This window comes from Mycetomoellerius zeteki, unplaced genomic scaffold (genome assembly GCF_001594055.1).
Source record: "Mycetomoellerius zeteki isolate Tzet28-1 unplaced genomic scaffold, Tzet1.0 scaffold202, whole genome shotgun sequence".
NCBI classification, from domain to species: Eukaryota; Metazoa; Arthropoda; class Insecta; order Hymenoptera; family Formicidae; genus Mycetomoellerius; species Mycetomoellerius zeteki.
In genome coordinates, this window is record NW_017256980.1 from 628,885 (window position 1) to 647,683 (window position 18,799).

An 18,799-nucleotide genomic window follows, 5' to 3' on the forward strand; every position below is an offset into this window, starting at 1 on the left:
TCTATCTGTGAATAAATAAGAGTCTGTGAATTTAAATCTTTCTGTTCTATACTCAACTTCTTTCTCAATTAATGTATCCTTAGTAGACATGATTAGATCATTATCCTGTAAATTTTTTCTTTGAAAAACTAACATCAAATAATTAGTTATAATATTTATATACAATTTTTTATATACACAACCTTATGCAAAAGAATTGGAGAATCGTCGCGTGTACTAAGGGTTAATTTTACCTTAATTTGAATATCCTTATAAGATAATAATAGAATAGAAGCCATATACATATGTAAAATACAAAAACAATTAACCGGAATATCGGTGTTTTTTTTTGTCACGCCTATCAATTTTTTTCTCGCCGACTATCTCGATGCACCAACTCTGAACGTGACATGCAAGATGAGTGGCGCAATTCCTGCAGTCGTCGTTATACGCGACGGAACGTATCGCCGTAGCGCATACATCAACGATTTATCGTTCAATATAGCCCTCTCAAAAGTTCATCGTGCCCGCGAAAAAGGCGTTTTGACGGATCGCGATTCACTAGTTTGAATCGGTCATAAAGCCGACATTCACTCGCGAATGTTAATGGAACAGATTAATATATGACGACTTATCTTGATTCAACGCGAATGCAGACAAATTCTTTCGCTTCATCTCTCAAGCTTCGATTAAATCAAGTCCAAGCGCGCTGTCAACCACAGTTTTCCAGACGGGGATTTAAGGCATTCGATTATTCGCTCGGTCGACAATTCAAAAGGTTCTACATTCAATTTCTCCTCATCCGAATTGGAATTTGCATTTCGTAACTCTCGTGATGGCCTTGAAGTCTCAAAACACGATTCAATAACGATGGCTGATGCAATAATAATTGTTTAATGAAATTATTCGTGACACTGTAAAATACTACTAAAAGTAGTATCTATTTATTAATAAAAAATGTCTTACTTTTATACATTTTCTGCATTTGACTAATATCTGTTAATAAAAGCCTTTGAATTTCATTTGTACGACAAAGATTGAATGAACAAAGCTGCAATTATTAAAAAAAAAAAGATCTAAGGCTTTTCCTAATAAGAATACTATCTTAAGAAGACTAAAAACTATTACAAAGAAATTTCTTCAACAATAAATTGTTATTAAAATTATGTAAAATTCAAGAACATAAATCCAGTGTTGTAAATAAAATTCTTATGCCTAAATTCTAAGTAGAATCGTAAGGCTTGTAACATATTCTTGTAAGACTTATAAGAATTTTTAAGTGCTTATATCTTTATACGATATTTTGACAGACAGCTTCTTATTAGCCATAAAATTTACAAGAAATCGTAGATATTTACAAATATATATAATCGTATGTCTTACGTACGATTATTTGTAAATATCGTTACATACGCATAAAATTAGAATACTAGTCATAAGTTCTTATATACAAGTTTTACGAGAATACGTTACGAATCTTACGATTCTGCTTAGAATTGACCCATTAAATAATAACATCATTATACATATAATTTATATAAATAACTTATTCACTTTCTCTCTCTTTTGTACTTTCTTTCTTTCTTTTATCCTTTAGATGAATTATCACACAGTTTATCCGAAAAAACATCGGCCCTTAATCTGTTAAAAATAAAAATAGAAAAGGTTTTATTCAAAATTCGTTCACGAATAAAGAAATTTTTTAAAGTATTTGACGTGAAACAGTTTCCAAAAATATAGTAAAATCTTCTTCTGGTTCCAGATGTAAAAGTCGACAGGATACATTCCATAATTTTTCGGGGTATTGATGCGCGTTTGCCTTTCGATATGGAGTAGTAATATCGCAATTTCTAAATATAAAAAAAGATAATATGAAATTGAATATAACTATATACACATTGTTCATCAAAAAAGTTTTTTTTCGAAATACCTTCGAAATAGTTTATATCTCAAAGATTTTTCGCGCTGAACACGATGCCGTCGTAAGAATTTACGTAGTGTATCAGGATTTTTAGTAAATTGGAGTGGTTTTTATTCATCTTGATATATTATATAAATTCTAACGATGACATAGTATTCATCGCAAAAAAATTTTCGGGGCACTTCAAAAAGAAAAAAGTTATTTTTTGTTGAACTGCGTAATTATACAGAAAGTCAACAATTCAAATAGGCATAACTTGATGAAAATAAGTCGTACTATCACGAATAAAAACTCATTTGAAAGATCTTGAGGTGTACTTGTATTTTCAGATGCTCGTAGGATTTGTTTAAAATAAGTACTTATTTGTTTTGCTAAAAAATGTTGAAAATGTCCAAAAACGTTATCTTTGACTCATTTCATCTCAATTAAATATTTTTGAATTATCTTATCACTTTATAAATATATTAATTAAATATTATATTAACAATCACGGAGTCTCATATAGACAATTTACTTATATTTGATTTATTCTTAAAACTATAAAATTATTTTTATTTTAATATAATATATTCTTACGAGTAATAAAGTCCGGTCTCATTGACTATCTCTTCATCTACACAACAATGTATTGTTGTTTGCGCTCCTTGTTCAGCATTTTTATAAAGCAATTGCGCAAATGCAGTGAAACAAAAAGATGCACCTCGAAATATTGTACTACTGCTGTATTTGATATCCTAGTTGGTATAATACCAGGATGTAAAGAATACACATTTATTCCGTGAATATTTACTGCTATAAATAAAAATCTTGTGTAAGAATCTATCTTCTATGCATATTTTTTCATTACATAACAAATCATTAACAATCAACCAGCAATTCTTAAATAGATAAAAGAAGTAGATTAAAGAAGTATATAAAATAAACATAATTTCCAATTTGCAACAATATTTCCTTTTTTAGCATACCTTTCAATCGACGAGCGAGTTCCTTGGTGAATAGAATGTTCGCTAATTTGGTTTGTGTATAACTTTTAAATGGTGCATAAGATCTTTCTAAATTAATATCATCGAAGTCTATGTCAGCAACTACAATAAGATTTTTTGTTACAATTGTACTTTAAACAAGAGTCCTAGATATAATAAACGCTCGTTTTTCATTTTTTAAATTACAATAACGTTTTACAACGTTTTACATACAAATATGTACAATTGATGAGACATTGATTATTCTGCAATTGGGAGAAGACTTCTGCATTTTTGGCAATAGTAGAAGTGTCAAAAGAAAATGACCAAGGTGGTTGACTTGTAGTGTCGTTTGAATTCCATCCTCCGTTTTCTCATTTGGATATGCAGCCACAGCAGCATTATTTACAAGTATGTGAATAGCTGCTTCGTTCGTCAGCAAATTTTTAGCGCAATCTCTCACGCTTTTCAGGCTACGTAGATCCAGAAAGTACATCGCAAGCTCACCAGCGTTATTTTTGTATTCATTTTTGTTGAATCTAAAAATAGCCATAAAGTTAAAAACCACATCATTTTTTTCAATATACAAAAATTCAATTAAAATAAATATTTTATAAAGAGAAACAGAGAAAATTAAAGCATATATTAATGAATTTAATTAATTCTTGTTGTTACTGTTTGTATTGCAAGTTTATATATTTACCTTGAAGGTGGATTACTTTTTATATCTTCAACTGCTTTATTTGTCTTTTCCATATTTCTACAAGCCAGAATTACTCTAGCACCTAAATGCACATACTATTTATACTAGCGTATTTAAAAATATTTTATTAAGTTGTTCAAAAAGTTTATAGAGATTTTAAGAGTAAAATAAAATATTAATTATTAATATTTAAATGTATTTTTATCAATAATTGGCCATTTTTTAATGATTCTTTATCATCTTGTGGGTGACTTTATTATTTTATCATTTGCCTAAAACTTCATTTCACCATCATTAACAGCTGAGGGTGTAACTGAGCTATCCAAATCTTTTACCAGGGTATTCATAGTGCGTTCTCATATTTAAAACCATCTTAAGTACGGTCTTAATATATCATAAAATAATGAGAACCACAGATCCGTATTAGCATCTTGAGGCACTACTTGCGACACTACTTGAAATATTGATTATGATATATGATATCTTCATGCTTGTTATTATATATACGTATAATCAAATCATACTTGTATTATACTTAAAGTAGTGATGCATTCGAGCGAGACGAGAAAATACCGATACCGAGATTTAGTCTCGACAAAACAAATGATTGATACAATTTTCTCGTCTCGATGAGTCAATATTCTCGTTTCTCAAGATTCCCGAATTTTATCTTGAGACATTCAAGAATATTGACTATCTTGTTTTATTTATTCGAAATATTTATATAAGGCAGCACATTATATAACTTGCAAAATCCTAGCGGAATTTGTTTCGATCTCCTCTTTTTTCCGGCGGCCTCCAATGAACTCACAAGCGAGGATAGATTTGCGATTAATATTATAAAGATAAGTTTGCGATCTTGCATCAAAGGTTGGTGTAAAACCATTAATATTATTTTGTCAATTGTACGCACATTATTAGTTTCAATATTTTCTGCAACATTTTCAATGATTCCGTAGCCGTAATTCCACTGGAAACACAAAATTTCAAGCAAACTCGTTGTTCAATTTTTTTTTCCATAGTAAAAATCGCCAGACAAACTTTTTGCGTCGTAAACAAATGGCTGCCAAACACACACTAATTGACGTATCCCGCTCAAACTTCACACGAATGTCAGAGAAGGTTGTACCAATCTAGAAAAAAAAAATTTTTACCGATTCAATTTACGCGCGCGGTTTAAATGGACCAGTCCGGGTCAAATTTGATCAGATGGTACATATGTGAGTAAGAGAACTCAAATATGTCGCTGCCCAGCGCTGTCTTCAAACATGGAGGCAAAGGTGGCAATTTACTTATAGAAGTCTGTGTTTATTTCTTATTCTGATATTTCTCCGATTTTTTTGAGACGAGAAGAGACGAGAAGAGACGAGACGAGAAAAACAAGTGACCTATGATAATTCCAGAAAAGCCTACGGCATATGATGCTTGTTTTTTTGCTGGTTTAACTGATAGATCCGCGATCCCGGATCGTATCATATCATATGTCATTTTTTTCTCGTCTCGTCTCTTCTCATTTCGTCTCGAAAAAATCGGAGAAATATCAGAATAAGAAATAAACACAGACTTCTATAAGTAAATTGCCAACTTCGCCTCCATGTTTGAAGACAGCGCTGGGCAGCGATATATTTGAGTTCTCTCACTCACACATGTATAAATTATATTTTTTATATGGAAATTATATGGAAATTCACACGATACTCACAGACAGAACGCACACATACGCACGCACACACACACACACACACACACACGCGGGAATTAAACAAAGACATCTCGGAATCAGATTCATCTCTTTCTATTATATTAAGTCAGCAATCTATTTATATAAGTCTGTGGAAATAAACATTACTCATGAAAGAATTAAATAAACATATAATATGCGCGTGAATAATCACGCGAGGATTAATTCATAATTTTGTTGATATTCATTTTTTTACTGCTGTGAAGAAGTGCTGCTAGTCATGGCTTCACACTTGTTAACTCACTTGCGAATTAGCTTGATGCTTGATGAACAATATACAGACGTATACATGTAAAATGTAATATACAATAATATAAGAATTATATTGATACATAAGATAAAAATAAATCATAAAAAATATATATATTTTTTTTTAATGATTTATTTTTTGTATAATATATACATATATTAATATATGTTAATATATATTATACAAATCTGAATTCTTTGTGCAGCATTAATTGTTAGGGTAGTTTAAGCTATCCAGTGAGAAATGACAATGGAATCGATGTCGAATCGATGTCGATTCGACGTCGAAATCATCGAATCGACGTCGAATCGATTCCATTGTCATTTCTCACTGGGTATATGTTTCTACGTATTAACCACTTTTTTGCTCAATTTTTTTTTTATTTTTTTGTTTTGTTCCCATTCTCTAGTTGCTATTAACATAAGAGCAACCGCAGCTAACCTTTGTTTTTTAATAGCTTCCATTTTTTCTACAAATTTATTCTTACTTTTTTATATGTTTATTAATATTACTACGTAAAACATACATTACATATTGTCTTCTCCTTGAATGCTACCTTCTGTGTATATCCTAAATTTTTTACCTACCTAGCAGCAAATCTCGTAAGAAAAATAGCACCAGATCTATCATTGAAAACTAGCATGCTAGCACGCACGGCAGCACGCAGTACTCCATGTTTCTAGCAGCGTAGTCAGCACGGCTGCTAGTATAACGCCTCGCATGCGAGCTATCAGGAAAACAAGCATCGTGTGCCGTCGGCTTTATTTTTTTTTAATGACATGAGAAGTTCTGAGATGATATTCCGAAATTTTCGTATCGAAATGCATCACTAACTTCAAGCACTCTAACCGTAACGTTTACATATTACAGTTTACGCATTCAAAATATTTAATTTGTACGATTTCGGAAATGCCTAGAAGTGCATTTGTGACAGTTTGATGTTCTACTTCCAAATGGTAAAAATTAGTACTCGGAAACATCAGATGATTTGACAGTTCGGACAATTTGAATCTTAAGTTCGAACGTTAAATAGTTCAGACTGAATATATGTTTGAACTATTTTAACCCACTTCAGAGCTGAAAGTTCGGAATTATTACATTTCGAACTCAGACATCACAAGTCGTCCTCAGGATCATCCTGAATACATCCAGGATGACTCAGGATATTTGTAGAACAATATCAATAAATATAGGAATTTTATTTAACTGCTCTTTTGTTTCTAAGGCATACTATATTTGTTTACTGTCCGAACCGTCCGAACTTCAGACATAACGAATTGACATTTCATACTGATCATTGCTCGAACTGTTCGAACTGTCCGAAATATTCGAATTAGATGCTCATTTTTTTAAACTTCGAACTATTTGAATAGATCGAGTATTCAACATGTTCGAATCTTTTGTCTGAGCCCTTATAGTAAAAATGCTGATTATCATTTTTGCTATTTTGGAAATAGAACATCAGACTGTTACAAATGCACTTTCAGCTATTTTCGAAATTGTACGAAATAAACACTTCGAATGCACAAGCTGTAATATGTAAGTTGAAATATTATTTTTCAGAATATGTAAGAAATTTTAACTTAACATAAAATGCGATATGTTTGCAACACCATCTTTTAAAAATCCTTAAGAAAACTTCCCGAATCTATAATATTTATAGAGTTGTGAAAAAAATTTGTAGAATTTTAAAGCAAAGAATGACCAAAAAAGCCTATTCCAGTAAAAGAATGAATATAGTGTTTCTCTCATGAAATATTGTTATATAGGTTATTATGTAACAAAGTATTAAAAGATACAGTGTACGCTTTTTAAACTTTCACGGATATTATCTTCAAAGTTATCAGAAGGTTTGCGGGTTATTTTTATTGTCGTATTTTTATCCATTTCTAGATACCTTGGAAAAAATACAGAACAATTACATAGATTGAGATAAAATCTTAGAAATTCTTAATTTTTCGTTGATAATTCGTAGTGGAACGTAGAGTGAGGTTTGTTTGTCTTAGAGATTCTTAGTTTTTCGTAGATATTCGTAGTGAGATATAGAATGACGTTGTTTGAGAGTGGAGGAGATTTGTAGGTTTTTTAAAGAAACAACATCGCTCTACGTCCCACTACGAATATCTATGAAAAATTAATAATTTTTAAGATCTTATCTCAATCTATGTAATTTTTCGTAAAACTTTTTCGCCAGGGTAACCAAGCGTGATTTAGCATATTAGACAAACTAATATACTACATGAGTTGTTGTGAAATTGCGATATTTGCTGACGTAAGAATCTTATGTGTAAACTAAATTAGCAACCTGAGGGTAAATAGACCAGTTTATAAAATTTCAAGAGCGTTGAGAATTAATAATGCGTCATGTCGATGGCAAAATGACGGTACGCGATGAAATCGCATTTCATATATACTATTATCGTGCCGGCAACATAATGGCAAATTAATGGCACGTATATTTTACATGTTATCAAGATGCTATCAACTTGCTATCATCAAATTTAGAATTCACGTGAGGGCTATTCACGTGAGCAATATTTTACACATAATGAGGAAGCACCTTGTCCCTAGTTTGTCAACATCTACTGTAATGACTGACAGTAACATGACGTCTTGAACTCATTTGACTATCAGGATTGCTAATATCATTAGCAATTTTTAATGGCATTAGCAATGCTAAAAACACGGTAATGCTAATAACCCGCATAGAGTATCTTTGGCTATAGTGTACGCTCGTATAATTGCAAAGCAATAACGAACATATTATTATAATAAATATAATTTGGCACTATCTTTTAATCAATAACAAATTTATATTTCATTTATATAAAATATCTATTTAAATTTCAAAGTTTAATATAACTTAAATTATCATTTTAGTGAAATTACCTCTCGCATATAAATCTCTAGCAGTTTCTTTGCCAATACCACTACTCGCTCCGGTTATCACAACAGTTTTGCCATGAAGACGTGTTTTGCTTGTACACCTTTTATTCAAGAACCACATTTTATAGTGTTTTTTTATCCACGATCAATCAATATGCTATTGATTATTTCTATTGGAATTCATTCACTATCAATTTCACTGAATTCACGATCGATTTTATTGTTTGATGACGTTCGTTGACTAGTCACACGCTCGTATGTTCATGTTCTTATGGACTGTCTGTACGGTTATCACGCTGGAAACTAGAGAGTGAAGTAAAGTAGGGGACAGTGAAGAGAACGGTAAATATCGCGCGCTGCAGCGAACAGCCGCACAACATTCCAACACGAGACAGATATACAACATTCCTTCAGAACCTATCGTATCTACGCATGTGTCGAATACATTTTAGATTCATTTTATGTAAGCTCATATTGTATATGTAAAAAGTTATTAATTTAATAGTATAATATATAGAAGTCCACACAGGATAAATGGCATTTTGCTAACGTGGCCCTCTATGGATATTGATCACTCACGACCTCATTTTTGAGATTTTCATATCAAAATAGTTATTTGATAATTGTAGCTCTACTGTTAATCTATAGTTTATATTACGTGTACCATTTTTAGTACTGACATTTTTAGTACTGAGCAGCTTATATGCAGAAGTTATGTGAATGTATATACATTTATTTGCATACATTTAAAAATGTTTTACTTTTTTGTTAATTTTATAACCAAATACTGTTTTCTAAACAAAACTGATATTTTAAGACTATTTTTATGGAAGGCCACATTACCACCCTTTTTTTTTGAGTTATTGTGCAATGTCGCCACATTTTTATTAATAGTATCCTAAGCAATAAATATTTCGTAACTTTGAATCCAGAATCGATTCAACAACATTTTAACGAATGTAATTGTGAAGTTTTAAACTTAAATATTGATTATTAACAAAGTTATTGTGTAAAACGTAACTGGGTTGCCATAATACCACCTTTCCTCTAAAGATTAAATAAACATATAGTACTATTATTATAAATATATTATTTATTAAAAATTTTGTCAACGATTCTCTTGAGAATAAAGGACTTTTTTAATGCATTTGACGGGAAACAGTTTCTAAAATTGTAGTAAAATCTTTTTCTGGATTCAGATGTAAAAGACGACATGATACATCCCATAATTTTTCGGGGTATTGATGCTTGTTTGCCATTCGATATGAAGTGGCAATACCGCAATTCCTAAAGATAAAAAAAGAGATAAAAAGAAATATAGTGCGAATTGAATTTATTATATTTACTTTATAAAAATAATTTTTTGTATAATATATAACATATTCTTACGAATAATAAAGTCCGGTCTCATTGGCTACCTCTTCATCTATGGAACAATATATTGTTGTTTGCGCTCCTTCTTCAGCGTTTTTATAAAAAAATCGCATAAACATATTACAACAGAAAGTAAAACCTGGAAATAGTACCCTATCACCATATCGGAATAGTCTAGTCGGAATCATACCAGGATGTAAAGAATATACATTTATCCCATGAATATCTGCCTCTAAAAATCGAAATCTTTGTGTAAGGGTTTGGACGTATATTTTTCTTTTAATATGTAACAAATCATTAATGATCAATTAATGATTGTCAAATATTATGTAAATGTGATTTAACATAATTTGTAAGAATACAGTGTTTCTACCATACCTTTTAATTTACGAGCGAGTTCCTTAGTGAACAAAATGTTCGCCAATTTCGATTGTGCATAACTTTTAATCGGTCCGTAAGATCTTTCCAAATTAATATCATCGAAATCTATATTAGCAACTGTAATAGAAGATTTGTGTGTAACAGAAATGAAATGACTCTTCTGATCTTGACGTACAATTTAAAAATTGATAATGTTTCTTAAAAGATATCTATACAACATGTTTAATGAAAACGATATTTATACAAAATGTTTAATAAAAAATTATATAAGATATGTAGCCACAAGTTACTTGTATGAATTATATTTGATATAGTCTTAATGTTTGAGAATTCTTTACGACACTATCTATAAATTCGCTTTTTTATTCATAGTTTTAATATTGTTGTCAAACAAATTTCTTAGTTTTAAATGAGTACTCGTAAACAAAAATCAGTTTAATTAAGTTAAAGTTTATCACGATTTACGTACTAAGATGTGCAATTGACGAGACATTGACTATTCTGCAGTTAGGAGAAGATTTTTGCATTTTTGGCAACAGCAAAAGTGTCAAAAGAAAATGACCAAGATGGTTGACTTGTAATGTCGTTTCATTTCCGTCCTCTGTTTTCTCGTATGATGGATAAGCAGCCACACCCGCATTATTTATAAGTATGTGAATCGCTGCTTCGTTCGTCAGCAAATTTTTTGCGCAATCCCTTACGCTCTTCAAGCTACTTAGATCCAGAGAATAAATCGCAAGTTCACCCGCGTTATTTTTATATTCATCTTTGTTGAATCTAAAAACAGCCATAAAATTACAAATGTCATTTTTTTTAACATATAAATATTTAATTAAGATAAATTTTATTTAATGAAGAGAGTGAAAGGGAAAATCAAGAGCCTATAGTAAACTTAATTGATTCTTATGTTATAAGTTTATCTATTTACCTCGAAGGTGGATTATTTCTTATATCTTCAACTGCTTTGTTTGCCATTTCCATATTTCTACAAGCCAGAATTACTCTAGCGCCTAAATATACATGTTATTTATATGAATATTGTTAAGAAATCATATTTTTTATATTTTTCTAAAAGTTTGTAGGCACTTTAATGGTAAATTATATTGAAAAATCATTTTAATAATATTTAAGGATGTATTACGTGTTTGTAACAATATAAAAAAGTTTTACACAAATCTTTCTTGTCAATTGAAAACAGCATTTGTGATGTTTTGTAAATAAAGTAGATATAACTTAGATGTAATAAAAATGCACTTTATTTTCAGCCATTTACAAAATCATACGAAATAAGCAATATTGAACGAATTTACGCAAACGTTGCCGTAACATATAAGTTGAAATATCATCTTTCAGAATGTCCAAAACATAATTTGATGTAGAACGCCATATGTTTTACGTGAGCTGCAATACCATCTTTTAAAAATCTCTCTACAAACTTTTCAAACAATGTAATACTTTTAAAGTATGTGAAAAAAAATTATGAAATTCTAAATTAAGAATAATCATAAAAGCCTCTGATTCCAGTAAAGACATGAATATAGTATTTCTAAAATATTGTTATACATATAAAATCCTACTAGTATATGATTATATAACAATAACACTGATTTTGTCTTTGGCTTGCGAAGTATGGTTTCCGAAGTATTTTTTGTCGTTGAAAACGATGCTGTTCTCAAAATTTGCCTATCACGTCATATTTCCGAAAATTGGGATAATAATATAATATAAACGAAAAATGACGATTTTGGCTATATTTAAAATGGTATTGCGGAGGAAGTATTGTTAAGGAAATTGTTTATTTTTTTTGTCAAATTTGTCTACATATACTGTCTTAAATGCTGTTTTTTATCGTCACAATGAATTTCTTTTTGTTTTTGTACTATTTCTTATGACCAAGTTACGTGGGTTTGAAGTTATCACCGTCTGACACATGAAGTCGGTGAAGATACGCGGTAATAATAAAAATAACTTACACGGGAAGTTTCACAACTGTCCGGAACCAATTTGATTCTCCGTGAAATACGTTGTTAAACACGAAAATTTAAGAGACACGCATTTTTTATACGTGCCTCAACTCACGTATAATAGCCAAAATCTGACACTACTGGGTGAAGCACCCCTTTGAAAAAAAACGGTATTTTTCTTTCGAGGCGAATATCGTCGGAAGTATAAACGAGAGAAAAAAATTTTTTCAACAAAAGTTGTACGGTTTGAAGAGTACTTCAATGTTGTGACGAAAATTCTTTTAATTTTTTTGTTTAATTGTTAACAAAAAAATTAAAAATTTCTTTTCTTTACAACATTTTTTTGAAAAAAATTCTTTTTAATTTATTGTTAATTAATTTAAATTTTAACAATTAATTTTAACCATTAATTTATTGTTAACAATTAATTTATTATTAAAAATTAAACAAAAAAATTAAAACAATTTTTTTCTTCACAACATTGAAGTACTCTTGAAACCGTACAACTTTTGTTTAAAAAATTTCTTTCTATCGTTAATATTTCCGACGATATTTGCCTCGAAAGAAAAATAGCGTTTTTTTTTCAAAGGAGCGTTTCGCCCCTTAAACATGAGTTAGGGCATAAAAAAAGACGTTTCTCTTAGATTTTCGTGATTAATAACATGTTCCATGGAGAATCAAATGGGTTCCGGACACTTGTGAAATTTCCCTTGTTAATCAATTATCTCTTATTAATTCATTTTCTGTATATCTCTTTGCGAAAAAGATATAATTTTTCAACTTATTAAACCGATTTTCAAATCAATTACCAAGAGTGGCAAAAGTGGCTACAGTGCTTAGATCACACACGAGATATTTTTATAAAGATCTTTCAACCTATTCAACCTTTCAACGAAAAGTAATGATTCTGACTTAACAAATGACTACATTAGATATTTATACAAAATAATCTGTCTATTCTAAGTGCTATAGTCATTTTTTGTCACTCCAGCTAATCGTTTTGTTGTAAAAAGTTACATCAGAAACTTTTTCTTTTTATTGAACGTTGGATTTTTTTGCAAAGAAATAGATATAGAAAATGAATTAATAAGAAAATTTACCGTAAATGGTGATTATACAGGGTGTTCCAAAATTCGCACCCGCGAAGTAAAAGACGTGATATTTCATGCTAAAAAGAATCAACTTTTTCCTTTTGCAATATTGCGTCTGACAAATAGTTTTTGCAGGCGAATGGATTAAAGTTAACGAGTACTCTGATTTATATGGCATTTAGGGCACGCGCTGTGTCCTTGTCCACTTGTACCTAATCCTTGGCTAGTATTCTTAAGTAATATTTTAAGATACTAATAAGGCTTTATTATGATTAGTTTACGACTGCTTAAGTCTGTAATTAAGGCAGTCTTAAATAAAGTAAAATATTTGTGTTACGGTATTTTAAGAGCTAATTTTCTTTTTTTATTTTTTACAATAAAGAACCAAACTCTTTATTTTTGCTATAACAAAGAGTCAAATTCTTAATTTTTTACAATAAAAGGCTACATAGATCAGCTGATCTTTTTAAATATAACAAAAGACACAGGTCAAAACTTAGTAACGATTTCAGACTAGTGTCGTTCATAAAAAATATGGTTGTCCCAAAATATAACTATAAAATTATAGTCACTTGAACCATTTTTATGGGAATTTCAACTATTTTATGGTTATAACAACTATAATTATAGTCATTTTAGGTTGCCAATTATATACATTTGTTGCTGGAACTATATATATAGTTACTGTTATTATTATTATAGCAGTAATAATCATAATTATAGTAATATATAATTATAGTTACAAATATCAAACATTTTTCTCTCTGTGTGGTGGGGGAAGAGTGGGGGTGGTTGTCGATAGCTACAGCTATCGAAAACTACCTCCACTTTTCCCCCACCACGCATTACCAATGATAGCGCAAGTCAGAATCTGCCACTGCGTCAGACTATGCAACAAAGCAAGCATAACAGCATGCATGTGTGCATGTATGTTTATCATTTAAGAAATTTAGCATCGTGTGATTCCATCTTAACTTCAAACCTACGTAACTTGTTCATAAAAAATCGTACAGAAACGAAAAAACTCATTTTGAATGTAAAAGATAGCATTTTAAGATACTGTCATAAAATTGGCAAACTGAAACTAAACCGTAAAACGGTTTAAATATGGCAAAATCGTTATTTTTTGCTTGTATTGATGGCTGTGTTCCAAAAGTTACTGCCTATAATGAAAATCTGTAGTGCAGGTGGTAACTATAGATTTTCAGTACTGGCAGTTTTGGAACACAGCCACAATTTAAAATCAGGACAGAAATGTGATGTAATAGAATTTATCGACCTTGGATTCAAATCTGGCAGCCAAAAATCTTCAAAAAATGGTACTCCGCATGCCAGAGATAAGAAAAAAAATCAAATTTTGTCGGACAATGTAATATACAGTTTGAAATTATCATTGTAAAGAGAATTATCACTTTAACCAATAACAAATTAATATTTCATTTATGCATTTATTCATATAAGTAACACTTGCACGACGATTTTATTTGAAGCGTAAGAATTTAGGTAGATATACAGATATTAAAATTAATTTTGGTGGACCATCAAAATAATTATGTAGAAAACTCAAGCGTGATGAGTGCAATGCTGCAAAAAAATTTTGGCATTCGATTTGACCATCCTACATTATTATTTTAATGGTCTACCCATGTACTTGAATTTCAAAGTTTAGAATAATTTAAATTATAAAATATCACCTCTCGCGTATAAATCCCTAGCAGTCTCTCTGCCGATACCACTATTTGCTCCCGTTATCACAACAATTTTGCCCACAAGACGTGCTTTGCTCGTACACATTTTATTGAGAAACCACAACATTTTTTATAGTGTTTATTTAAGGTAAATATACGAAATGACGTCACTGTAAGCAAATACTAATATTGTAAAGGTTATTCCTGAAAAAGTAACATAGTATTATATAAAACTATATATTTTATTTAAAGTTGATACTGTAAATTAATGAAATCACATATAAAAATTGAAAATAAGCAAAGTTACTTAAATATACAAAAGAATTAAACGTGTACTGCAAATGTACTAAATTACGTCCACTAAATTACGTCCACTGTGTGATGTTCCGATTTACGCCACTAATATCCACTGAATAACGCCACTTTATCAGGAGGTCTATCATGGAACAAATCGGAATAGATTCCAACCGGAATTGTTCCATTTTCTCTAGAAAACATAATAGAAATCTAGGAAATAATTGAATAATTCCAAACGGAATCCATTCCAAACAATTCCACATAACACATATCTTGATCTGTTTTAAGCACGTTTAGTAGAATAAAGAAGTTTTGCGCTTTATGGGTGTATTATTTGTGCGACATTTTCTGCGCCTGACTCCTATTGCCCTTATTCTTTCCAATTTCTTTTGATTTATAAGAAGTCTTTGTTAGTTGAAGTTTGATTTGTTGTAACATTTGTTTTTCATAAGATTCGTTAATAATACCTGAACACTCAGCTTCGGCTCGTAACCCGAATTATCAAAAACTAATTACTAAGCAGTAATTTGTTGTTGATCTAACCATCGTTATTATATTAATTTCTTACTAATTTGTATTAAAGTGTTATATCGTATAATTGTGTTACATTTTTTTGTTATTTTTTAAACATATTAATGTGGGTAATACACAACGAAATACTTTGTATTAGCGAAAATACCACATTTATCACTTTATAGATTACCTTGATATAGTAGTTATTTAAGCACAAATTCAATCACGAATAGCTAGAAGTGATACATTCTCGACGTGAGATTGTGCAACTGCTTTTCACGAAAAACCAGATTATATTTTCTTATACTTATTTTAGCGGAACCATTTCACACACTTTCACAATCTCTTTCTAAAAATTTATAAACACTTTCACTACGTTGTATTTGCGTGTATAAAGTAGATTAAAATGGCGGTATTTGGATCAGTGGCGTCATTCCGTATGTTTACCTTATGATGTGTTATCAGTTGATTATTTTTATAGGAAATTACTCACTATCAATTTCACAGAAAGTGCTATATTCACTATCAATTTCATAGAAAGTGCTTCGATATTGTTCCGTGTTGTTTGTTACACGCTCGTATATTCTTATATGCTACTTGAAGTCTATGAAGTGTTTCTTATATACTAGCTGATATAGCACATTCTATCCCACTCCCAGCTCGATTGTACACATACAATCTTAAAACCTTGCCAGCGAACGGAGTAAAAAGTAATAAGTATTACATGTGTAGTGAGCAGTTGCATCTTTCGCTGTGCCAATTGCACCTTAGCACTGAAAATCTTAGTCGCAAAAAATGCTGTCGAAAAATTTTGATCTTCACCGCGCAAATAATGATCCCAAAATCCCAAAATTAAATAAATGTGTAATCTTTAATTTCCACCGCAACTAAAAAAAACGGTAATTGATTCGATTTCAAACATCATTAGAAATAGATATCAGTCTCGAGTACTTTGAAGCTGTTTTGTGAATATAAAATCAAATTTTTCTCGCTACAGTGATTATTACTCGCTTTCTTCAAGCATTACCGATTATATGAACCATAATATGGTTATACCTCCAAAATGACTATATAATTGTAGTTATTTGAATAATTTTTTATAGTAATTTCAATCGTTCCCATGGTTATAATAACTATAATTATAGTCATTTTCAATGGCCAATTATACATATTGGTTGATAGAACCATACATATAGTTATTATTACTAATACTATAGTAGTCATAAACATAATTATACTAAAACAAAAGTGAAAAGAATGGGCTATGAGCCAGTTATAACAAAGAATCTTTAATAAAACTTCTTACATACATGTACATGCAAACGTTTCGACCCCGATCGGGTCATTTTCAATGCAAAATAAACAAAATATAAAGTTGTCAGAAGATTTAAAATTATAACATTATTATATAATTATACTAATACGTAATTATAGTTACAAATACCAAACACTAATTTTGTGATTTTTCTCTCAGGGTACCTTGATATAAAATGCGACATGTTCGAGCGAGCTGCAATACCATCTTTTAAAAATCTTTATACGCGAACTTTTCAAATAATTTGATATTTATACAGTTCTCACAATGATTCTCTTAAAAAAAAAAACCTTTTTAATGCACTTGTCGCGAAGCGGTTTCTAAAATTGTAACAAAATCTTCGTTTGGATTCAGATGTAAGAGACGACAGGATATATCCCATAATTTTTCGGGGTATTGATGCTTGTTTGCCATTCGATATGGAGTAGCAATACCGCAATTCCTAAAGATAATCAAAGAGATAAAAAGAAATATAATGCGAATTGAATTTATTATATTTACAATAATAAGATTGAAAGACCGCTTATGTTAACTGCAATACTTTAAACTAAGAAGTGCCACTAACGGTCTGAACGTTGAGATGTTGAACTATTCTAAATTCATTTAAATGAATTAATTTCAAAAATTATAATTGCGTGCCGATATGGTTGTCGGACTTTCAACGCAATCAAATCTGAAATATTAATAATCCTCCCAAATTTCCTAACTTAAAAACTGTAATAAAAATTTGGAAAATTTGAGGGGATTATTAATATTTCAGATTTGATTGCGTTGAAAGTCCGACAACCATATCGGCACGCAATTATAATTTCTGAAATTAATTCATTTAAATGAATTTAGAATAGTTCAACATCTTAACGTTCAGACCGTTAGTGGCGCTTCTTAGTTAAAAATTATTATATTTACTTTATAAAAATAATTTTTTGTATAATATATAACATATTCTTACGAATAATAAAGTCCGGTCTCATTGGCTATCTCTTCATCTACGGAACAATATATTGTTGTTTGCGCTCCTTCTTCAGCGTTTTTATAAAAAAATCGCATAAACATATTACAACAGAAAGTAAAACCTGGAAATAGTACCCTATCACCATATCGGAATAGTCCAGTCGGAATCATACCAGGATGTAAAGAATATACATTTATTCCATGAATATCTGCCTCTAAAAATCGAAATCTTTGTGTAAGGATTTATCTTGGACGTATATTTTTCTTTTAATATGTAACAAATCATTAATGATCAATTAATGATTGTCAAATATTATGTAAATGTGATTTAACATAATTTGTAAGAATACAGTGTTTCTACCATACCTTTTAATTTACGAGCGAGTTCCTTAGTGAACAAAATGTTCGCCAATTTCGATTGTGCATAACTTTTAATCGGTCCGTAAGATCTTTCCAAATTAATATCATCGAAATCTATATTAGCAACTGTAATAGAAGATTTGTGTGTAACAGAAATGAAATGACTCTTCTGATCTTGACGTACAATTTAAAAATTGATAATGTTTCTTAAAAGATATCTATACAACATGTTTAATGAAAACGATATCTATACAAAATGTTTAATAAAAAATTATATAAGATATATAGCCACAAGTTACTTGTATGAATTATATTTGATATAGTCTTAATGTTTAAGAATTCTTTACGATACTATCTATAAACTCGCTCTTTTATTCAAAGCTTTAATAACGACTGTTGCCAAAGAAATTTCTTAGTTTTAAA

General features: G+C 30.2%; 2 protein-coding genes and 1 pseudogene across 6 annotated transcripts; all 3 read right to left on the reverse strand.

Annotated features, from left to right (window-relative positions):
• Positions 1-1,681: 1,681 nt before the first annotated feature.
• LOC108722406 (retinol dehydrogenase 12-like) lies at positions 1,682-8,905 on the reverse strand (annotated as a pseudogene).
• A 655-nt stretch (positions 8,906-9,560) lies between these two features.
• Positions 9,561-16,354, reverse strand: LOC108722405 (retinol dehydrogenase 12). Of its 5 annotated transcripts, none has more exons than XM_018447499.1 (7): positions 16,274-16,354; positions 14,947-15,110; positions 11,126-11,207; positions 10,667-10,974; positions 10,195-10,314; positions 9,832-10,048; positions 9,561-9,729 (listed from the first exon to the last, which is right to left on the reverse strand). In XM_018447499.1, exons 2-7 carry the CDS (start codon positions 15,065-15,067, stop codon positions 9,582-9,584), a joined length of 996 nt encoding a protein of 331 aa, XP_018303001.1. In that variant the 5' UTR covers positions 15,068-15,110; positions 16,274-16,354; the 3' UTR covers positions 9,561-9,581. The 5 variants fall into 5 exon arrangements, with proteins under 5 accessions (XP_018303001.1, XP_018303004.1, XP_018303003.1 ...); XM_018447502.1 differs by having other exon boundaries at positions 16,244-16,348; XM_018447501.1 differs by having other exon boundaries at positions 14,947-15,144; positions 16,244-16,348.
• An 870-nt stretch (positions 16,355-17,224) lies between these two features.
• LOC108722368 (retinol dehydrogenase 11-like) lies at positions 17,225-18,550 on the reverse strand (the record flags this gene model as incomplete). The annotated part of the gene is made up of 3 exons (XM_018447438.1): positions 17,225-17,507; positions 18,015-18,231; positions 18,383-18,550. Coding segments are annotated over 3 exons (533 nt in total), but the record flags the coding sequence as incomplete, so codon positions are not given.
• Between the last annotated feature and the right edge of the window lie 249 nt (positions 18,551-18,799).

Coding starts and splice junctions, on each gene's coding strand:
- LOC108722405 (XM_018447499.1), bottom strand. CDS start 15,067: ATGTTGTGGTTTCTCAATAAAATGTGTACGAGCAAAGCACGTCTTGTG. Junction 10,975..11,125: donor AGAAATAATCCACCTTCGAG/GTAAATAGATAA, acceptor GGCTGTTTTTAG/ATTCAACAAAGATGAATATA. Junction 10,049..10,194: donor ACTCGCTCGTAAATTAAAAG/GTATGGTAGAAA, acceptor TTCGATTTTTAG/AGGCAGATATTCATGGGATA.